Genomic DNA, 19,475 nt, shown 5'->3' with positions numbered 1-19,475 from the left:
AAAGAAAGAATGAGAGAGAGAGAAGGAAAGGAGGAAAAGAGAGGAAGGAAGGAAGAAAAGGGAAAGAGAAAGGGAAGGAGAAAAAGAAAGAGGACAAAGAGATGGGGAGAGGGAGGAAGGCTCTCCCACACACCCAATCAAGCCCCACCACCACCACCCCCTTGGATCCCTCACTTACCGCAATCAAGGCTTCAGCGTGGGCCCCGGGAGGCTGGAGACAGGCCTCCTCAGGCCTCCCATGTGCCGCAGCACTTCAGCGTGGGCCCCGAAAGCCTGGCAACGGGCCTCTTTAGGCGCGGGGAGCTGGGGGCAGGGCTTGCCACCGCCACCATTTCTGCCAGCTCCTGGGGTGCCGGAGCAGTACTCCGGCCCCAAATGACCCCTGGTTCTAACTTCCAAACCTCTCTAAGGGAACATTTTTGATACTTTCAGTGTAAAAGGGGGAAATTCCCCTCTACAATGCACACAAAGAATTTCTTTCCAAGCTTGCTCATCCCCTTAAAAACGTTTTTTTAATTATTTCCATAATCTGATGCCAACACCCTTCCCTCCCCCAGTCTCTGTCAAGAGAGAAATCATCTTAGAGGAAAATTCCAGCTAAATTCTCATCTCATTGCACTCTGACTGCTCTGCAGGTGTCAGCTAAAACCCCCCCCCAATAGGCAGTTACTCGCCAAAGTCATGCCAAAAGCCTGTACATTAGTTCACACAGTTCAGATGTGAAATTGGGATGGGAAGCTTGCTCCTACCCAGAAAGTTCCATGGAGACAGCCCTGTGATTAAGAACATAAGAGACGCCAATGTTGGATCAGGCCAAAGGCCCATCCAGTCCAACACTCTGTGTCACACAGTGGCCAGAAATACCAGTGCCATCAGGAGGTCCACCAGTGGGGACAGGACATTAGAAGCCCTCCCACTGTTGACCCCCCCCCAGCACCAAGAAGACAGAGCATCACTTGCCCCAGAGCCCCTATCTATACCTTGTGGCTAATAGCCACTGATGGACCTCTGCTCCATATGCTTATCTAATTCCCTTTTGAAGCCATCCATGCTTGTAGCCGCCACCACTTCCTGTGGCAGTGAATTCCATGTGTTAATCACTCTTTGGGTGAAGAAGTACTTCCTTTTATCCGTTCTAACCCGACCACTCAGCAATTTCATTGAGTGCCCACGAGTTCTTTTTTTTTTAATGAATTTATTTTCATTTTTCATCATAACATAAACAAATATATACATATTCCAACATATATCAATCGTCTATCTTCTTTAACATTATTTGTCTTTAGCTAGCCTAATTTTCATTCTATTACATCTTCAGCCAGTCATATATTCTTTCCCATCTTCCCCAAAAAGACTCTTCCGGTTTGTTTTGTAGTGTTGTGTTTAATTTGTCCATTTCTGCTACCTCTAAGATTTTATATTTAAGTTCTTTTATAGATGGTATACTTTTTGTTTTCCAACGTTTAGCTATTAATATTCTAGCAGCTGTTAATATGTATACAATTATATGCGTATGCTCCTTTACTGTATCTGGTAACATGTTTAGTAGATATAATTCTGGTTTTAAAGGAATATTAATTTGTAGTATTTCAATCAATAATTTATGTATTTTTTCCCAGAACCTCTGGATTTTGTCACATCTCCACCATATGTGGAGATATGTGCCTATATTCTTCTTGCATCTCCAGCATACATTAGATGCCTTCGGAACACACCTTGCAACTCTTTCCGGAGTCCAATGCCACCTGTAACACATTTTATAAATATTCTCCTTATATGGCATTGCTCTCATGTATTTTAATGTTTTCCAAGCTTTTAACCACTGGCTCATTTCTATCGTGTGTCCTAAATCCTGAGTGCCCACGAGTTCTTGTATTGTGAGAAAGGGAGAAAAATACCTCTTTGGTTGGGAAAATCAGAAGGTTATGGCCAGCAGTTTCTATCTAATACAGACTATGGTAGACAAAACATCCCCTTCTTATCCCCTTTCCTCCACCTGCCCACCCTTGATGCCTGAAGATACTCTCTGTATGCTCTGTAATTATGCTTTAGCTGTAAGAACCAGTGCTGCTGCTATTAGGAATAAGTAAGCTGTGGTGGTTCAAGTGGTTAAGACGCTGAACTGCAGGCTGTGGAAGGTCAGTAGTTCAGCAGTTCGAGACCCGAGTTGCCACATGATGGAGTGAGCTCCCATCTCTAGTTCCAGCTCCTGCCAACCTAGCAGTTCGAAAACAAGAAATTGCAAGTAGATAAATAGGTACCACTTTGGTGGGAAGGTAACAGCGTTCCGTGCGCCTTGGGGTTTAGTCATGCCAGCCACATGACCACGGAAACATCTTCGGACAGCGCTGGCTCTTCGGCTTTGAAACGGAGATGAGCACCGTAACCCTAGGGTCGGACTTGACTGGCTTTCGAGCAAGGGAACCTTTACCCTTAAGCAGACAGTAAGTTAGGTTTGTTATTTTATGTACGTTAAGACTCCACTGAACTATATGCTTTATTTTTAAGAACTTTTCTTGAATTTCTTCAATAAAGCTTTTTTGCTTTGCTTTGTGTGAATTACTGAGGAGCGACTTGAATCAATCGTAAGCTTGGTTATGTCACTGCACCAAGGCAGGGTTAGCCTTCACAGTCTCAGCAAAAGGGTATAAAGAGTTACCCGTCAGCCCCTTTTTTTGTAGCTGGTTTGGACTCATTAAGTTACTCCGATTTCACGGTTGGCCTCTTCCCTCTTCCTGCCACAGACCCGCTTTGCAGCATTTTCTTCTCCTGCCTGGTCAGTTTCATGCTCCTGATGCAGCTTCATTGCCACTGAGGGCAACCCCCCCCTTCTCCCCAAGATCAGGCTCCTATGTCTTGTTTTGTTTTTAACCTGATTGTGAATGTTGTTACTTGGAAATGTTGTCCGTCATCCCGTTCCCCCCCCCCCATTCTGAGCCCTGTGCACAGGGGAGGGCGGGTTATAAATTGAAGTAAATAAATAAAGTGTTTCCCCCCCTCTCAGTTTTATTTCCCCATAGGGAAAAGTTTGGGGTTGTTTTACCATTACATTCCTCCCCCCTTTCTGTAAACTTCCATTTTTCTCTGCAAACTGCTTAATTTAATTTGGTTCCTTGTCCATTAAATAAAAAACTTTTCTGTTTAAGAAGATTATTTCTTCTTTTTCTTGCTACTGTTGGTCAGAATCTGGACCTTGGTATACACAGGTTAAGATCCCAAATACATTTTAAAGTACCCATAATAACCATATTTGCTTTGTGCTAGCAAGGGGATGCCTTTGTCTGTTACGGGACCTTCACAAGTGTGCCGATTTTGGTAACATGGCTCAGGTGTAAGATCTCCTGCCTCAGGGAAGATCTTTGGACTAGATGCTAGATCATCTCAAACTGTGATTCTATTAGTAGATTATAGGCAGTAGTTGAAAGGTGGCTCATGTGCAAGGAAACTACTTTCCTAGAAGGCAAACCTACTCTTTGTGAAACAGTACTCAAAAGAAAGGTCTCCTAGTATGAACCCATGGATCACCTAAAGTCAGACCACAAGACTCTGTTAGCTGTCCTCCCCCCATATCCACCCCCGTGCAAGACAGTCTGACCTAATGCAATTGCCTACCACAGTCTTTTTCTTGCATTTCACCCCACACAAGAGCTCTAGCGCAAGTAGAAGTTTTGTGCTGGATCCAATCCATCATCTGCAAAGTATTTTTCTCAGTGGGTACTTCAGAATCATCTCCCAGAGGAGGTGATGAGTTTGGAAAGATGACTAAGTTGTAAAACCTTATTGGCCTGCCAAGACTAGAATGTCTATTGGTTTGTACGCTGGACCATGGCATACTCTCATGTTTTCTTATTTGTTTTGCAGTAGTTTTAGATGAACTGGTTTCAATTATTGATATTGTAAGCAACCTTGTATTTATGAATTGATGGGATGTAAATGTTTAAAAGAAGCAAAGCTGTCCATCTTGACAGCTTTCCCACAAGTATATTACTGTGTGTGCATGGCATCCCCACACATCTGCATTAACTACTGCGTTGTCATGCACGGAATACAATCTTCATAACAATAAAAATTCTCCAGAAGGTCATGGGTTCCCACCTATATTCCACATGATAACTCTTCAATATAAGAGCAAATGATTTCTGTATGTATATCAATATTAGATCGTACCTTTTCTCAGTGAACACAAGACACATACAAGTCCCTAAACAATTCATCTGGAAAAACTGAGCTATCAAGATTCCAAGCCATGTGTGTAATCCACACTTATATGTACTGTGGGAGATGCCACAATTATGTTTGCTACATAAAACATGGAGGTGATAGGTAAGTTTTAACCACAGTAGCTGCTAAAGGTAATGCTCTCATTCTAAAGAAAGAAAGAACAGTATTTATCACTATAAATAATTCTCCAGAAGAAATGGAGAACAGAGTGAAACATGAATAAGAACCTATAGCTAAAGATAATTCAAGACACGGGATTGGATCTAGCAGAGCATTTCCATGGATGGATTTCTGTCCATGGCGCATGACTTTCTCCCCTTCTACTACAGCCCCAAATGCTCCCTTTCCCTGAGAAAACAGGGGACTCTCAGGAACAGGGTGAGGGGGGCATTTGGGGCTGCAGTGAGAGAAGGGAGGCAAGAAAGTCACTAGCAGAAATGCTCTGTTGGATCTAACCCACAGTGCACAAGTCTCAAGGCAATCTAATCCAAAAGCTGCAACTATCACCATCACAACAGCATGAATACAAAACACATACAGCATACTTACGCACAAAAAACACAGCTTTCTGCTCACGAGCTATTACCATGAGATCATTTGTTGGCGACAAGGATACAACACAGTCCAGAAGCCAGGAACTTGCCTGTGTCTTGGAAGCAGATTCTTCTTCTTCTTCTTCTTCCTGCACACAGCAATTTTTAAAGCTACTAATTTTCAGAAGCACATTTATAACTGTTCCAAAAATATCCATCTATACAAAAAAATAGCTTTTGAGGAAACCACAAACAAGAATATTTTCATGGTATTATGACTTCCTCCATGCAAAAGCTACCAAATAAGTTATACCCAACAACAGGAAAGGAAAGTTGCATGCAACAAGATGCCATGTCACCATGTAAACTGGATGTGTGAAACTAAGTACACTTAACTGCAGTGTTCCTACAGGAATTATTCCAATTATTCTGAGAAGCACTGGAGAAAGGAAATTCATCTACAGAGTGCACAATTAATCATGAAAGCGAAAAAGACAGACTTACAGGTTCTTGCGCTTGTCCTCCATCATCCCAGGCTCCCCAATCATTTTCCCAGTTTGCAGCTTTACCTAATATGAAAGAGTAAAATATTGTAGCTTAGTTTAGCATTTGCAAATCATAATGTATAGGCTCGTGTGAAAAGCTGCATTTCAGTGCCCATGAAACTGCGATAAGCAATTAAAGTTAAAGCAAGAAATAGTCACCAGGCTTAAATAATAACATACAAGAAACCCTTGGCTGAAGATCAACTTCCAGCTAAAAAGTCTGAAAGCACATGAAGCTGCACTTGAAGGTTATCCCAAGGGACAGGTATGGCAGAAAGCTGTGACTCATCACCAGATCAGGAAGGAAGGGTTCTTGCTGAGATCACAGCAACATAATTACACATAATTACATAATTTGTGATCTATCAAACAGCCCACCAGCCATAATCTTTGCAGTCAAAGGCAGACAGCAAAACCACAAAATTCATCACACCCTTTTGTGGGCTAACACAGGCTGCATTCAACTTCGTTGGATAAAAGCTGTTCAGATCCACACTGCAGTCTATACTGGCTTCCTCATGGCCTTCCTGCCACATGCAAGGTCCCAGCTGAAATTTCAGGATCCTTAGAGATTTCTGCAACATGCAGAACCCACTTCTGAGTTTACATTTTTTAATTACACTGAACAGTAAGTAGCTTCTTCCATTTCTGTTTTCTTACCTCCATTCAGGCAACTGATATACCACAACTGACTAACACTTTGGATAAAAATAGAGCTGAATAAACTTCTGCCAGGAAAAAGAGGAATACTGGCCTCTAACAGGGTTTACCATACCCTTTTTCTCTTTGAAAATTGGTTTTGAACGTTTTGGATTTTTAGTGTCAACTGTCAAGATGTATTTTTCTGTCTTCAGTTTTTGTTCAAAACAGATCCTGTGGCCACAATGAGCTACGTGGACAGGAACAACTAGCTAGCCAGCTGAACTGCAGTAGAGGTACTGTGCCTCTTTCCAGTTGTTCTGATCAGGTACTGGGCTATCCAGTCAAATAAATTCAGGGATTACATTAAAATGCCCACAACAAAACCCAAATAAAATTGTATAAGCAAAATTTGAAATTTTAATGCAAGTTATATGCTACAATAATTTCATGAACGTCTCTCAACAAAAAGATTTTAGGTAATTCTGATTAGCTTAGGAAACTTGCATTAGCCTGAAACATAAGAACTAAAGTCAGTGCATGTACTGGTTTTACCTCAGAAATTTCAACCCCTGATTTCACCTGACCTTTCCCCTCGATGCTGAATAAAATATTTTGTTAATTTGGAACATAAAAACATCTCGAGTGCCATTAAAGTTAAAGGGGCTCCTGATCCTTCCCCTCAGGTTCCTGGGCTAAAAAAACAGCCAAACATTATACTTTGACAGGGTGGGACAGCCAGAGTTCTTCAGCAAAGAAGAAAACACATTACTAGGGTGGTTCAGTCAAATAGGGATGCCAGCCTCCAGGTGTGACCTGGGGATCCCCTGGAATTACAGTTTATCTCCAGGCTACAGAGATACCTTTATTTAAAACTACAATCCTAGAAGTTCAGATAAAATATATACCGCAGGTTAGGAAAGGTACAAATAGGTATAGAAAAAGACCTGCATGGTTAACAAACAAAGTAATGGAAGCTGTGGAAAGCTAGTCTCAGTGAGGTTGATAAAAGGGAACACAGGCTATGGCAAATAAAATGCAAGTTTGTGATCAGGCAGGCAAAAAGGGAATATGAGGAGCATATTGCAAAAAACCATAAAGACCAACAATAAAACTTTCTTCAAATACATTAGAAGCAGGAAACCAGCCAGGGAGGCAGTGGGGCCCTTGGATGACCAAGGGGTAAAAGGATTACTAAAGAAGGATAGGGAAACTGCTGAGAAGCTGAATGTATTTTTTTGCCTCCGTCTTCACTGAGGAAGATGAGAAGTGCTTGCCCACTCCAGAACCACTGATTTTGGGAGGGGTGTTGAAAGACCTGAGTCAGATTAAGGTGATGAGAGAGGAGGTCCTACAACTGATAGACAACTTAAAAACTAATAAATCACCAGGCCCAGATGTCATTTTTTAACTTAAATTAAAAAAATTAAAATGATCCAATAACTTTTTTAGAATTGACTGAAGCATTGAAAAAGCAAAAAAAAGGGGGAAGACTCCAGGCCCAGATGGTTGATTGAAGCCTTAATAACTTTGATAGATAAGCAAAATACAGACCAGAAAGAAGAATTATAGACCAATTTTATTATTGAATGTGGATTATAAAATATATGCTTCCATTTTGGCTACAAGGTTGAAAAGAGTTTTGACAAAAATAATTCACCAGGATCAAGCAGGATTTCAACCAAAGAGACAACTACGAAACAATATAAGAACTATACTAAATGTAATTGAATATTTTGAAGTACATCCAGAAAAACGGACGGCTTTGTTTTTGTTTAGATGCCGAAAAGGCCTTTGAAAATGTTAGCTGGAACTTTATGTTGGAACAACTATTGATTTCACAATGTGGTAAAGAATTTTTTACAATGGTTAAGGCAATCTACACTAGACAACAAGCGAGAATCTTGGTCAATGGAGATTTAACAAAGAACATTGAAATACAAAAAGGAACTAGACAAGGTTGCCTGCTTTCACCATTATTTCACCATTATATTTGTACTCGAAATATTAAATGATATGATAACAATATTCATATTAGAGGTCTTAAGGTTAGAGGAGAAGAATACAAGTTACAAGCTTTTGCTGATGACTTAGTTCTCATATTAGAGAATCCAATGGAATCTATCATGCAGCTCTTAAAATCTATACAAGACTACGGGCAAGTAGCTGGTTTGAAAATCAACTTTAATAAAACAAAAATGCTAACGAAAAATATGACTAAGGACCCAATTATACAAAAACAGCAATTATCAGGCCTGGAAGTCAGGAAGAAACTGAAATATTTAGGAATAAATATAACAAATAGATGTAGTTCGCTGATGGAAGATAATTATATGCAACTTATTTCGGACCTTGAAAGATGGAAGAACTTACAAATATCCTTTTTTTTTTTCTTTTATTTTTTATCTTCATTGAACATTACATCCTCACAGATTACATATAATTTCAGCCTATTGTTCATCCATTCTTTTTACCCATACACCCTTATCCATCTTTTATTTTGTACATTATTATTTTTATCTTGAAGCATTAAACTCAAGTCATCCATTTGCGCAAGATCTAACAGTTTTACCATTAAGTCCTCTTTTGAGGGTAGTTATTCTGATTTCCAGTTCTTTGCCAGACGCATTCTTGCAGCAGTTATAATATATGTTAATAAGTATACATCTTTAGAATTATATCTGTTTGGAATCATATTTAGCAGATAAATTTCCGGTATTAGTGCTAGATTTAAGTCTAAAATTTCTTGAATTGCTTCACGTATCATTTTCCAGTAATTTTGTACCTTTTTACATTTCCACCACATGTGGTAAAATGTACCCACATTAACTTTACATTTCCACAGTGGTTGGATACATTATTATAACACTTAGCTATTTTATCCGGGGACCAATACCACCTGTGGAACATCTTATATACATTTTCTTTGTACGATACAGCTCTCATATATTTTACAGATTTCCAGGTTTTAGACCATTGTTCTATCTCTATATTTTTCCCCAAGTCTTTCATCCAAGATATCATCACCTCTTTAATATTTTCATCATATTCATAATCATCCGATAAGAAACCATAAAGTTTTTTAATTACTTTGTCATTTGAGGACAGCCAGATCTTGTTGAGTTCGTTATTTTGGTCTTCAAACCTCTTACCATATCTTTACTATATCTATCTCGGAGTAATGCCTGTTCCCACCAAGATAGGTTATTTTCACGTAACAGTTTCGCTTCTGTTTTTAATTTGTTATTTTTTCTAGTAAAGCATGATAATTTACCTTTTTACTCAATGATATAAGTGATGGTTTTGTAAACGCCTCAAGCGGCGAAACCCACCTTGGAATTTTCTTATGAAATCTCACCTTTATATCATTCCAAATTTCACTTAGGGCTTCTCTTAGCATATGATTTTTAAAGTTAGAATATATTTTCTCTTTTCCATACCATACGTAAGCGTGCCAACCCATAAACAAATCGTGACCTTCGAATGCTAAGATCCTAATATTATCCAACATAAGCCATTCTTTTATCCAAACTAGGGCAGCCGCTTTGTAGTACAGGAACCAGTTAGGTACGTTCATCCCCCCTTTTCCCTTTCTATCCTGTAGAATTTCCCCCTTTATTCTTGCTCTTTTCGGGTACCATATAAATTTTTTAGTAATTTTGTCCAGCTCCTCAAAAAAATTCTGTTTCTTTAAAATAGGAATATTTTGTGCCAAGGATAAGAATCGTGGCAGTATATTCATTTTTATTACTGCTATTTTGCCCATTATGGATAAGGGTATATCTTTCTATTTTAAAAGATCATTTCTGATTTCATCTAGCATTTTATAATAATTATCCTCTATCAAAGAACTACATTTATTAGATAAATTTATACCTAAATATTTGACTTTTTTCACAAAGTCCATCGACGTTGTTTTTTGGATTTCCTGTATAGTATCCGATTGACCGTGTTTCGATAAGAGCTTCATTTTCTTATAATTTATTTTAAGGCCTGCTACATGGCCATACGTTTTAATTGCATCCAGCAGAAAAGTAATAGATGTTCTGGGGTTCTCTAATATAAATAACAGATTGTCCGCAAAAGCCAGTAATTTATATTCTTGTCCTTTTATTTTTAAACCGCAAAAGCCAGTAATTTATATTCTTGTCCTTTTATTTTTAAACCATTTATCTGATCATTTTCTCATATAGTTATTCAAAGATTCTAACACGAAGATAAACAATAATGGTGATAGCGGGCAACCCTGTCTCGAACCTTTCTGAATTTCTATATTTTAGTTGTATCCCCATTTATGGGAATTTTAGCATATTGGTTTTTTATAGATTGCTTTGATCATAGTCAAAAAATACTGCCCACACCCAGCTCTATCTAATTTTTGTAATAGAAATTCCCATGATAAATTATCAAAGGCTTTTTCTGTGTTGAGAAACAGAACAAGCTCTTTTTCAGAATGTACTTCATAATATTCTAATACATCAATGACTATACGGAAATTATTCTTCATTTGTCTTTTTGGCAGAAAACCCATCTGGTCCTCATGGATAGTTTGGGACAATACCTTTTTAAGTCTAAAGGCTAAAATACTAGCAAATATTTTAAAATCAGCATTTAGTAAAGATATTGGTCTGTAGTTTTTGATTTCGCTTGCATCCTAGTTAGATTTATGTATTAAAGTAATCACTGCGTGATCCCAAGACTCAGGTATTTTTTTCTGCTTTTCCTATCTTTTGAATCAGTTCTTTTAATGGAGTAGCTATTTGTTCCTCAAAAATTTGATATAATTCCACTGGAAGTCCATCCGGACCAGGTGCTTTTTTCCTTTTTTGTCTCTTAATTGCTTCTACCAACTCGCACATTGTAATTGGTTCGTTTAGAATCTTCTTGTGTAAGTTGTTAAATGTAGTATAGTTCCCTTTTCTAAAAAATCTTTAATTTGATGCTTATCTTGTTCGTTTTGTTGATAAAGTTCTTTATAATATTTTTCCACTATATTTTTAATTTCTTGTGCTCTATATTTCTGTTCATTCTTCTCATCTCTTAGTTTGATAATAAAACGTTTTTCTCTTTCTTTCCTAAGCTTATAGGATTACCATCTATTACGTTTATTTAAATTTTCAAAATAATATTGCTTAGTATATACTATTTTCTTTGCTATTTCATGATTCAAGAGTAAATTCATTTTATGATGAAGATTATGATGAAGAAACAGCAATTAACAGATAGATGTAGTTCGCTGATGAAAGATATGCAACTTATTTCGGAAATTAAGAAAGACCTTGAAAGATGGAATAACTTACAAATATCCTTGATGTATAGAATTTCTACAATAAAAATGAATATCTTACCAAGATTGATTTTTTTGTTTCAGACGATTCCTATTCTTCAAAATCAGAAATACTTTGTGGACCTTGATAGACTGATCAAACATTTCATATGGCAAGGAAAGAAACCAAGAATAACATTGAAAGCTCTACAAGATACAAAGGAAAAAGTTGGCTTTGCATTACAACACTGGTCATTATATTATAAAGCAGCATCACTGACCTGATTAAAAGAATGGATTACACTAGAAAATCCCAGAATTTTAGCTTTGGAGGGACATGACATTTTGGGGATGGCACGCATTTGCTTAGTATGGGTAAGCGGAGATTCATAAATATTTCAAACAACATCTTATTAGAAAAGCTTTATTAAAGATATGGGAAGAAGTTAAACTGTTTTATACCAAGACTCCAAAATGGGTTTCCCCACTGGAAGCTTTTACAAACCCAAACTTGGTTCCAAAGACTTTGTTTTTAAAATATGAAGACCTTTTTGATAATAAGAATGAGTTAAAATGAGTTGAGAATATTAAAATTTTAAATTCTGATCTCGGTGGAAAATAGTACAAATTCAATCAAGATATGCTAAAGATAAAATAGGCTTTTGTTCTGAAGTACTAGAAATGGATAAGATACTTTTGTATTCTGAAGAGAAATTGATTAAAAAACTGTATGTAATGTTGTTGGAAGAAAAAACACAAGATGAAATAGTTACAAATTCTATGATTAAGCGGGCACAAAATATAGGTCATACTATTAGTTTAGATCAATGGTCTCAGGTATGGGAAACTAGAGATGTAAAATTTCTGGAAATTTTGAAGCTAGGAAAAAAACCCATTTTTTTCCCGTTTTTTTCCGGGGGAAACGGAAATTTTCTTCCAGCCTGTCATCCTGTATCCTGATTCTGTCTTCTACTGTATTTGCTCAGGACCGGCCTGAGGGGTTTGTGTGCCCTAGGCGAGGCCGCCTAGTGGTGCCTCCCTCAGATGCCAACCTCCCGGTGGGGCCTGGAGACCTCCCAGTTGGCCCGCAGCAGGAGGAGGGAGGAGGGACCGGTAGTCAGGCAGGCAGGAGGATGGCCCCCTGTCGCCTCCGTGAGCGCTCCCTACTCCCCCCCGCAGCCTGAAGAAGCGGAGAGGAGGGAGCACCGGCTGGCGGAGAGGAGGGAGTGTGGGGAGCCCCGCCACCGGGGCCTGGAGGAGGAGGGAGGAGGGGCATGCAGGCGCGCGCGCTGCCCCAAGAGACCCCCTCCCCCTGGCAATCCCCTGAGAGGGAGCCCCACCCTTCCCCCCATCTTCTGCCTGCCCAGCCCGGGGATTTCCTCTCTGCAGCAGAGGCAGCGGCCAGGCAGGCAGATGGGGCTTTCTCTTTCGCCCTTCCAGCCGGGCCGAGGGAAGGATGCAGGCGCCGGGTTGGGGAGGCTCCGAAGCTGCGGTGGGGCTCCCTGTTGCTTTTGCGTTTTTTCTGGGGTTTTTTTGGGGGGATAGAATGCGAAATTGCGACTGGAGGCAGTGGGGGGGGATAAGGCTTCCAGGGGTGGGTTTCTGTGGCTGCTGCTTGCTTCCCTCCCCCCGCTGCCCGCGTCGTTCCAAACCTGACTCTGCAGAACTGGGAGTGTTCAATCAGCCTTCCCGGCTAGGTGGGGCTGCAAGTTGCTTGCGGTCCGGCCATGGCTCTTCAGCACGTGGGGGTGGGGGGCGGCAGGCAGGCAGGAGTGTGCCCCCCACTCCCTCTCTAAAGAGACCCCCTCCCCCGGCAATCACCTGAGAGGGTGCCCCTCCCGCCCACGGCAACCACCCTCTCCCCGCCTCACCCCTGCAGTGCCCCCCCCTCCCAGAGTCCTGCGGTTTCCCAAGGTTTCATTGCACCCGGAGCTCATCCCCAGGCAGAAACGGTTTTGGGTCGCCCCACGCAACGCTCTGGTATTTAAGCCCCTTCACCCTCCTTACATGGCCTGGCCTAGCGGCACGATCCGAAACAGAACTTCGCTCTTCGAAGACACCTGACGCCCACCGCGTGCCTCCCGGAGTCATTCTTGTTAAGAAGGGAAGCATTCCCTCCCCTCCCCCCAATCTCGGGACTCGGGGCATGGCAGCGGAGGGAAAAGGCAAGGCCAGCAGACTCACTCGGCCCTGGAGACTGCTACTGATCCTAAGCCTCATCCCCGGGAAGGCCACCCGCAGGCGCCCTTCCTAGACAGGGTCCAGACAAATGCCCGGCACCACCTCTGGGAAAGGTGCGTGGAGTCCAGCCTCCAGCAAGCCTTGCTCCCTCTCCTCTTGTGCCGCCGCCTGCTGCCCGCTCCCCCCCAGGTCGCTCCAGGTGCACCGCCCCCCGCTCTTCAGAGCCTTGCGCTGCCTCCCCCCGCACGCCAGAGCCAGGCTGCGGAGCCAGGGGGTGGAGGGCCCCGACAGGCAGGCAGGAGCACACGCCGCCCCCCACTCCCTCGCCAAAGAGACTCCCCACCCACCCTCTTGTGCAAAGAGCTCACCGGCACCCGCTTCCCGCCTGACCTCTCCCCGCCTCATCCCTGCAGTGCCGCTGCTGCCCGCTCCCCCCCGAGGCCGCTCCAGGCGCTGCGAGGGCGAGGCGCGCTCAGGGCCGGCCATGGCATGCAGGGCAGCAGCGGCTCTTTGGCGCTCTGGGGCGGGGCCCAGTTTGGCGCCCCTGAGGGCCTGCGCGCTCTAGGCGAGCGCCTAGTTCGCCTAGCAGGCGAGCCGGCCCTGAATATACAGCAAGAATATTGTATGCTAAATATTGGAGAAAAGAAGAAATACCCTTAAAAGAAGAAATTATAATTAAAACTCTCGAGACTGCGGAAATGGATAAACTGACTTTATTTTTGAGAGGACAAGAAAAATTCCAGAATATATGGTCAAGATTTTATACATGGCTGGAAGAAATCAGTAAATTAACTATACAGACTTTTTACTGGAAGTGGAGACATCATAGAACCTACTTATAATTATATGCAGTTTTGATAGACAAAGTATGTTGACTTTGCAGATATGCAATATACAAATGGATTTTGTAAGAAGTATTTTAACAGATATTACAAAGGTGTAAGAACCCCCCCCACACACACTCTTTTATGGTCTATTTTTTGTCTATGTACTTGTATGTTTATATGTTTGTTTGAATTCTAATAAAATATAAATTTTTCCGGGGGGGAGGATTTTTGGCCCCAATGTGCATCACTTTGCACTTGGCCACACTGAACTCCATTTGCCATGTTGACGCCCACTCGCCTATCCTCAACAGATCCGTTTGGAGTGCCTCACAATCCTCCCTGGTTCTCACCACCCTGAACAACTTTGTGTCATCTGCAAATTTAGCCACTTCACAGCTTAATCCCAACTCCAAATAATTAATAAACAAGTTAAAAAGCATCGGACCAAGTACTGATCCCTGTGGTACTTCTCTGCTTACCACCCTCCAATGAGAAAATTGCCCATTTATACTCACTCTCTGTTTCCTATTAGCCAGTTTTTGATCCACAAGAGGACTTGTCTTCTTATCCCGTGACTATTGAGCTTACTTAGGAGCCTTTGATAAGGAACTTTATCAAAAGCTTTCTGGAAGTTAAGGTAAACAACATCTATTGAGTCCCCCTTGTCCATATGTTTGTTCACTCCCTCAAAAAACACTGACAGGTTAGTGAGACAAGATCTTCCCTTACAGAACCCATGTTGACTTGACTGTGTGACTGAACAACAACAACAAATAGATGGGAACTCTCGGTCTGGGGCAAGTAATGTTCTGTATTCTTGGTGCTGGGGGGTAACAGTGGGAGGGCTTTTTGTGTCCTGGCCCCACTGGTGGACCTCCTGATGGCACATGGTATTTTTGGCCGCTGTGTAACAGAGTGTTGGACTGAGTGGGGCCACTGGCCTGATCCAACATTGGCTTCTCTTATGTTCTTAAGTTCCCCTGAAGAAAATGCATTCTTTGGAGGGTGGACTTCATGCCATCATACCCTGCTGAGGTCCCTGTCCTCCGCAGCCTCCATCCCCAAAATCTCCAGGAGTTTCCCAACCCAGATCTGGCATCCCTTCTACTCCATCCCTTGCTGGTGGCCAGAGAGGATCTGGCAACCCAAAGGGAAAGAAAAACAGAGGGAAAATCTTGCCTCTGAAGGAGGGAAGTGGACGGGGTCAGCATAGCTTCCAATTCGCTTCCAGGCTCAATTCAAGGAGCTGATATTGACCTTTAAAGCCATGAAGTCTGGGACCAACATACCTTAAGGAATGCCTTCTCCCATTTGAACCTACCAGTATGCTCCAGTCATCTTTTCAGGCCGTGCTTCAGTTGCCGCCACCACCTAAAGCTAAATAGGTGGCAACCTGAGAAAGGCCTTCTCTGTCATGGCACCAAAACTTTGGAACCCCCTCCCCAGGGAGAATCATCAGTCTCTTTCTATGGGTGTCTTTTGCCAGCCAGCTTTTTGTTTCATCTGCCATACCCCCAATATGGTTACTGGCCCTCCTTCTGGTGTTGTTTGTGTGTTTTAATTTAATTTGGTTTGTGTGTTTTATAATTTTAACTGTATTTTTAGTTGCTAAAATGTTTTAATGTTTTTTTATGTTTGCCACCTTTTGGACGCTGATAGGGTGGAAAGGTGGCACAATTTTTAAATAAATAACTAAACATAAATAACTTATTATGATAATAAAATGGGAGGAGATGTACACTGTGAGCTCCTTGGAGAAATGATGGAATACAAATGTGAGGAATGGGGCATGTAAAAATAACCAATTACTCGCCTATTCATGCTAACGGCACATCATGTGATTTGTTTCCACACAATGTTTGGTCTGAGTCTGGTGGGTATGAGCAGGGGATCCAGGGAAAACTCTACCTCAGGTAGGAGAAATACAGTGGTTCTCAATGACACTGAAAGGTAACACAGTCCTAACAGCCACTTGTTTTCTTTTTTGTCTTGGTTACATGGGAACTGGCTAAAAGTGTTTGTCCTTTTTCATGGCGATAATCAGTATAAAACAAAAAAAGCTTGAGAAATCTTGACTTAGGGGAAGAACACATTATAAATATGCAGACACATATGGTTCAAATGATTAATAATTCAATAGAAGTAGCCTGATAGTCCTGCCCAGCCAAATCTCATCACACCTTAAAAGTTAAACAGGGTTGGCATTTAGTACTTGGATGGGTGACCACCAAGTAAGATTGAGGTTGCGGTCCAGAGGAAGGCAATAGCAAACCACCTCTGCTCAGGTTTTGCCTTAGAAATCCCATGGTTCTCCAGGGGTTGCCATGAGTCAGCTGCAACTTAATGGCATAGTTTTATATTTTGAATGTAATATTCTTTAGAGATGAAAACATTTTAAAACTATTTTCTAGAATCCTGACTATGAGTTTCAGATTTTTCTCTTTTCTTTTCAGAAGTGTACTGAAAGAGTCAATACACATATAAACATGAATTACAGGAGCAAATTCAAGTGTATTAAAACACCCTAAGCTGATAAACCCCCTCATGGATCACTGCCTTGTCGTGGCTATTCAATTAAGACAGTCAGCTATGCTGCCATGGGGGTTGGGGAGTTCATTCTGCGTTTGGTAATTGCTATTGCATTCCTTGTTCTGCCTGTGCCGCAATGCTTATCTCTACAGATGTGCAGGAGGATGTTGTGTCGGAGGTTGTATTGTCTGGAAGTCTCCAGACTTAATATGTACCGTGAGAGACTACTGCTTCCCAGCTTTCGCCACCTAACGGTTTCCTAGCTGGTCCCGCACGCAGGAGGGTAGCTAATTGGCCCATGCCATGGGGGGGTGCATACGAATGCCCTATATCCTATTATGCTCAATGGGTTACCGCCATTCTTAACAGTCCCTGTGTTACTGCATCTATAGCTTTGCAATAAAAGTATAACCGTTCCTGAATGTGTGTACTTCGTTGTAAGCTGTGGGTTCTGACACAGAGCTGGTTAGAAGCAAGGAACTGCCTGCAAGTTAAAACAGGAATAATACTGTACCCCACTATATCAGTGAGTTTATGGAAGCATGCAAGCTATCTACATTACACTTGGGCCTAGAGACCCATCCCTGAAAATGAGAAAAAGCAAACTTCTCAGGCCATTGCTTGCCACAAATAATGCACGAGATGGTAAATCCATTCTGGTGCATACAAATTGAAACTCTAGTTTGGGATGCACATTACTGTATTTTTTTAAAAAAATCCCTACATAGAAAACAATGTCAGAGAGAAGGCGAAGCCAGAACCCTTCTCCCCTGGCATACTAATTTTCTGTGCATAGGGGGTTTTGGGTGTGCATGCTGAAGAGCACATCAATCCTGCAATCCCTCAACTTCACTCTGAAGACCAGACATAAGTTCATCTACTCATCTGCAAGGGAAAGGTATGTCCATGTAACTACCCATCTTATAGATCTTCATCCCATCTCTTGGATGCAATTTATCCCTCAAAAGCTGCACTAAAACATAAGATGTCAGTTGCAGATTAGGAACCTATTGCCCTGATGGATGCTGAGCATAATGCATGGAAAACACAGTGGAGGACTTGTTCCAATTTCAGCCTTCAGAATGACCACTGAAATGACCTTACACAAAAAGTTACATCTTAATTCCTAGGATAACCCCATCAGTAGGATCAAACAAGAATCTCCAAACCATCACTAGAAAGGCTGCACGGATAGCCCATTTTGACATACATTTTCCATGTAGTCACAGAATTATACCACAACGTCCCTCCAGCCAGCAGCACCAGATATTCAGCCCACTGAGTACCAGACCAGGTTGATCATGTATCAGAGTATAATACCTCGTAGTCCCCTTACCACCACATACAGCTAACTGTGACTACCCATTCTACTTCCTTCCTCAACACAACAGCAGTAAGGTTTGCTCTATACATGCAGCAGAATAAGGCAAGACCCAGAGACAGTAGCACTCATTGCACCACTTCAGGATAGGGAAGGGGCCCTGGCTCAGTAGCACAGCATCTGCTTGGCATGCAGAAGGTCTCAAGTTCAATCCCCAGCATCTCCCGTTAAAGAACCTGGCAGTAGGAGATGTGAAAGAGCTCTGCCTGAGACCCTGGAGAGTTCATGCCATTCTGAGTAGGCAATACCGACTGTAGGCCAACAGTCTGATTCAGGATAAGGCAGTTTCATGTGTGTTCAGGCTGCAGACGGTGCGTACTGTTTTTGACGCTCCCCCGCATGAAAGTTCCCAACAAGGAAGGGGACCGAACACATCAGTGAGAAAAGCTCAATCAAGAAAGGCCCCAGTCTAACCCTACCACAGATTTTATATTTGCATGGAGATATCCATCATTCTCTTCTACTTGCAGGCAGGAGTGATACCTCAGAACTTCATCCCTCATTCTGCAGCACGTGCAGATCAGGAGAAGCAGCTCGCATGGTGAAGGGGGGGGGTATGAAGTCGGGGGGAGGACCCCAATATCTTCTCCCTTATCTTAAAGCCTTCTTCCCACCCCATTCAAGGGAGCAAAAGGTTAATAATGTCGGAGAGAGCAGGATCCTCATCAGGCAGCAGCTACAAAGGGATCAGGGGTGGGGGGTACATACCCCCCACCAACATCCCATTTCACTCCGCCCCCACTGCAGGAGCCGGACACGCAAACTCACCGCCACTACTTTCCTTGACGCCCCCGGGTGCACTAGCGCCGCCCTGTCGGAGATGCGGACACAGGAAGGACCGCGCCGACTCCAGGTCCTGGAAGCTGCAGAAAGGGACGAGGGCACACGCCATGGCGCCAAGCAGACTCCCGCGCTGTTAAACCCCCGGGCCGAGACCCGCTCCCTGACTGCCAACCCAACCCGGAAGCCTAGCCGAGGCTCCTGCGCACGCGCAAAAAGGAAACCTCGTCCTGGACAGAGAGGACGGCGAAGCGCTAAGACAGCGTCACGTGGCTCTCGGGCGAAGAGGGGGCGGTGTTGCTGGTTCTGTGTGCCGGTGATTCAGCCTTAGGCGCGTGACGCAAGCGAGGAAGCTCGCCGGGGAGGGGCTGGTTTAGTCGTCTGCAGGCGCGCGGTGCCGTGGGGAGTCTCTGGATGCCGCGGGTTCAGTGGCGCTTGTTCTTTTGGTAAGGGTGCTTGTATGTTTAGTCGGAACAGTAATGCCCGTTTAGATCAGCGGGGTTTGTTTGCGTTTATTTTTTAACTCTTATGTTTACGCTGCCTATTGGTAATATAACTGAGTTACCAGTAGCA

General features: G+C 42.6%; 1 protein-coding gene across 1 annotated transcript in view; it reads right to left on the bottom strand.

The window, feature by feature from the left end:
* Positions 1–19,099, bottom strand: part of RAB3GAP2 (RAB3 GTPase activating non-catalytic protein subunit 2) — a 58,307-nt gene extending 39,208 nt beyond the window's left edge. Inside the window, exons 1-3 of the mRNA XM_015425360.1 lie at positions 18,891–19,099; positions 5,259–5,323; positions 4,771–4,903 (exon numbers count right to left, since the gene is read on the bottom strand). Coding sequence (XP_015280846.1) covers positions 4,771–4,903; positions 5,259–5,323; positions 18,891–19,014 — 322 coding nt within the window. The 5' untranslated portion in view covers positions 19,015–19,099. The remainder of the gene's footprint in view (positions 1–4,770; positions 4,904–5,258; positions 5,324–18,890) is intronic.
* Positions 19,100–19,475: the final 376 nt, after the last annotated feature.

Source organism: Gekko japonicus, unplaced genomic scaffold, assembly GCF_001447785.1.
Source record: "Gekko japonicus isolate JY-2015 unplaced genomic scaffold, Gekko_japonicus_V1.1 scaffold153, whole genome shotgun sequence".
Taxonomy (NCBI): Eukaryota; Metazoa; Chordata; class Lepidosauria; order Squamata; family Gekkonidae; genus Gekko; species Gekko japonicus.
This window is presented reverse-complemented; position numbering and strand designations above follow the sequence as displayed.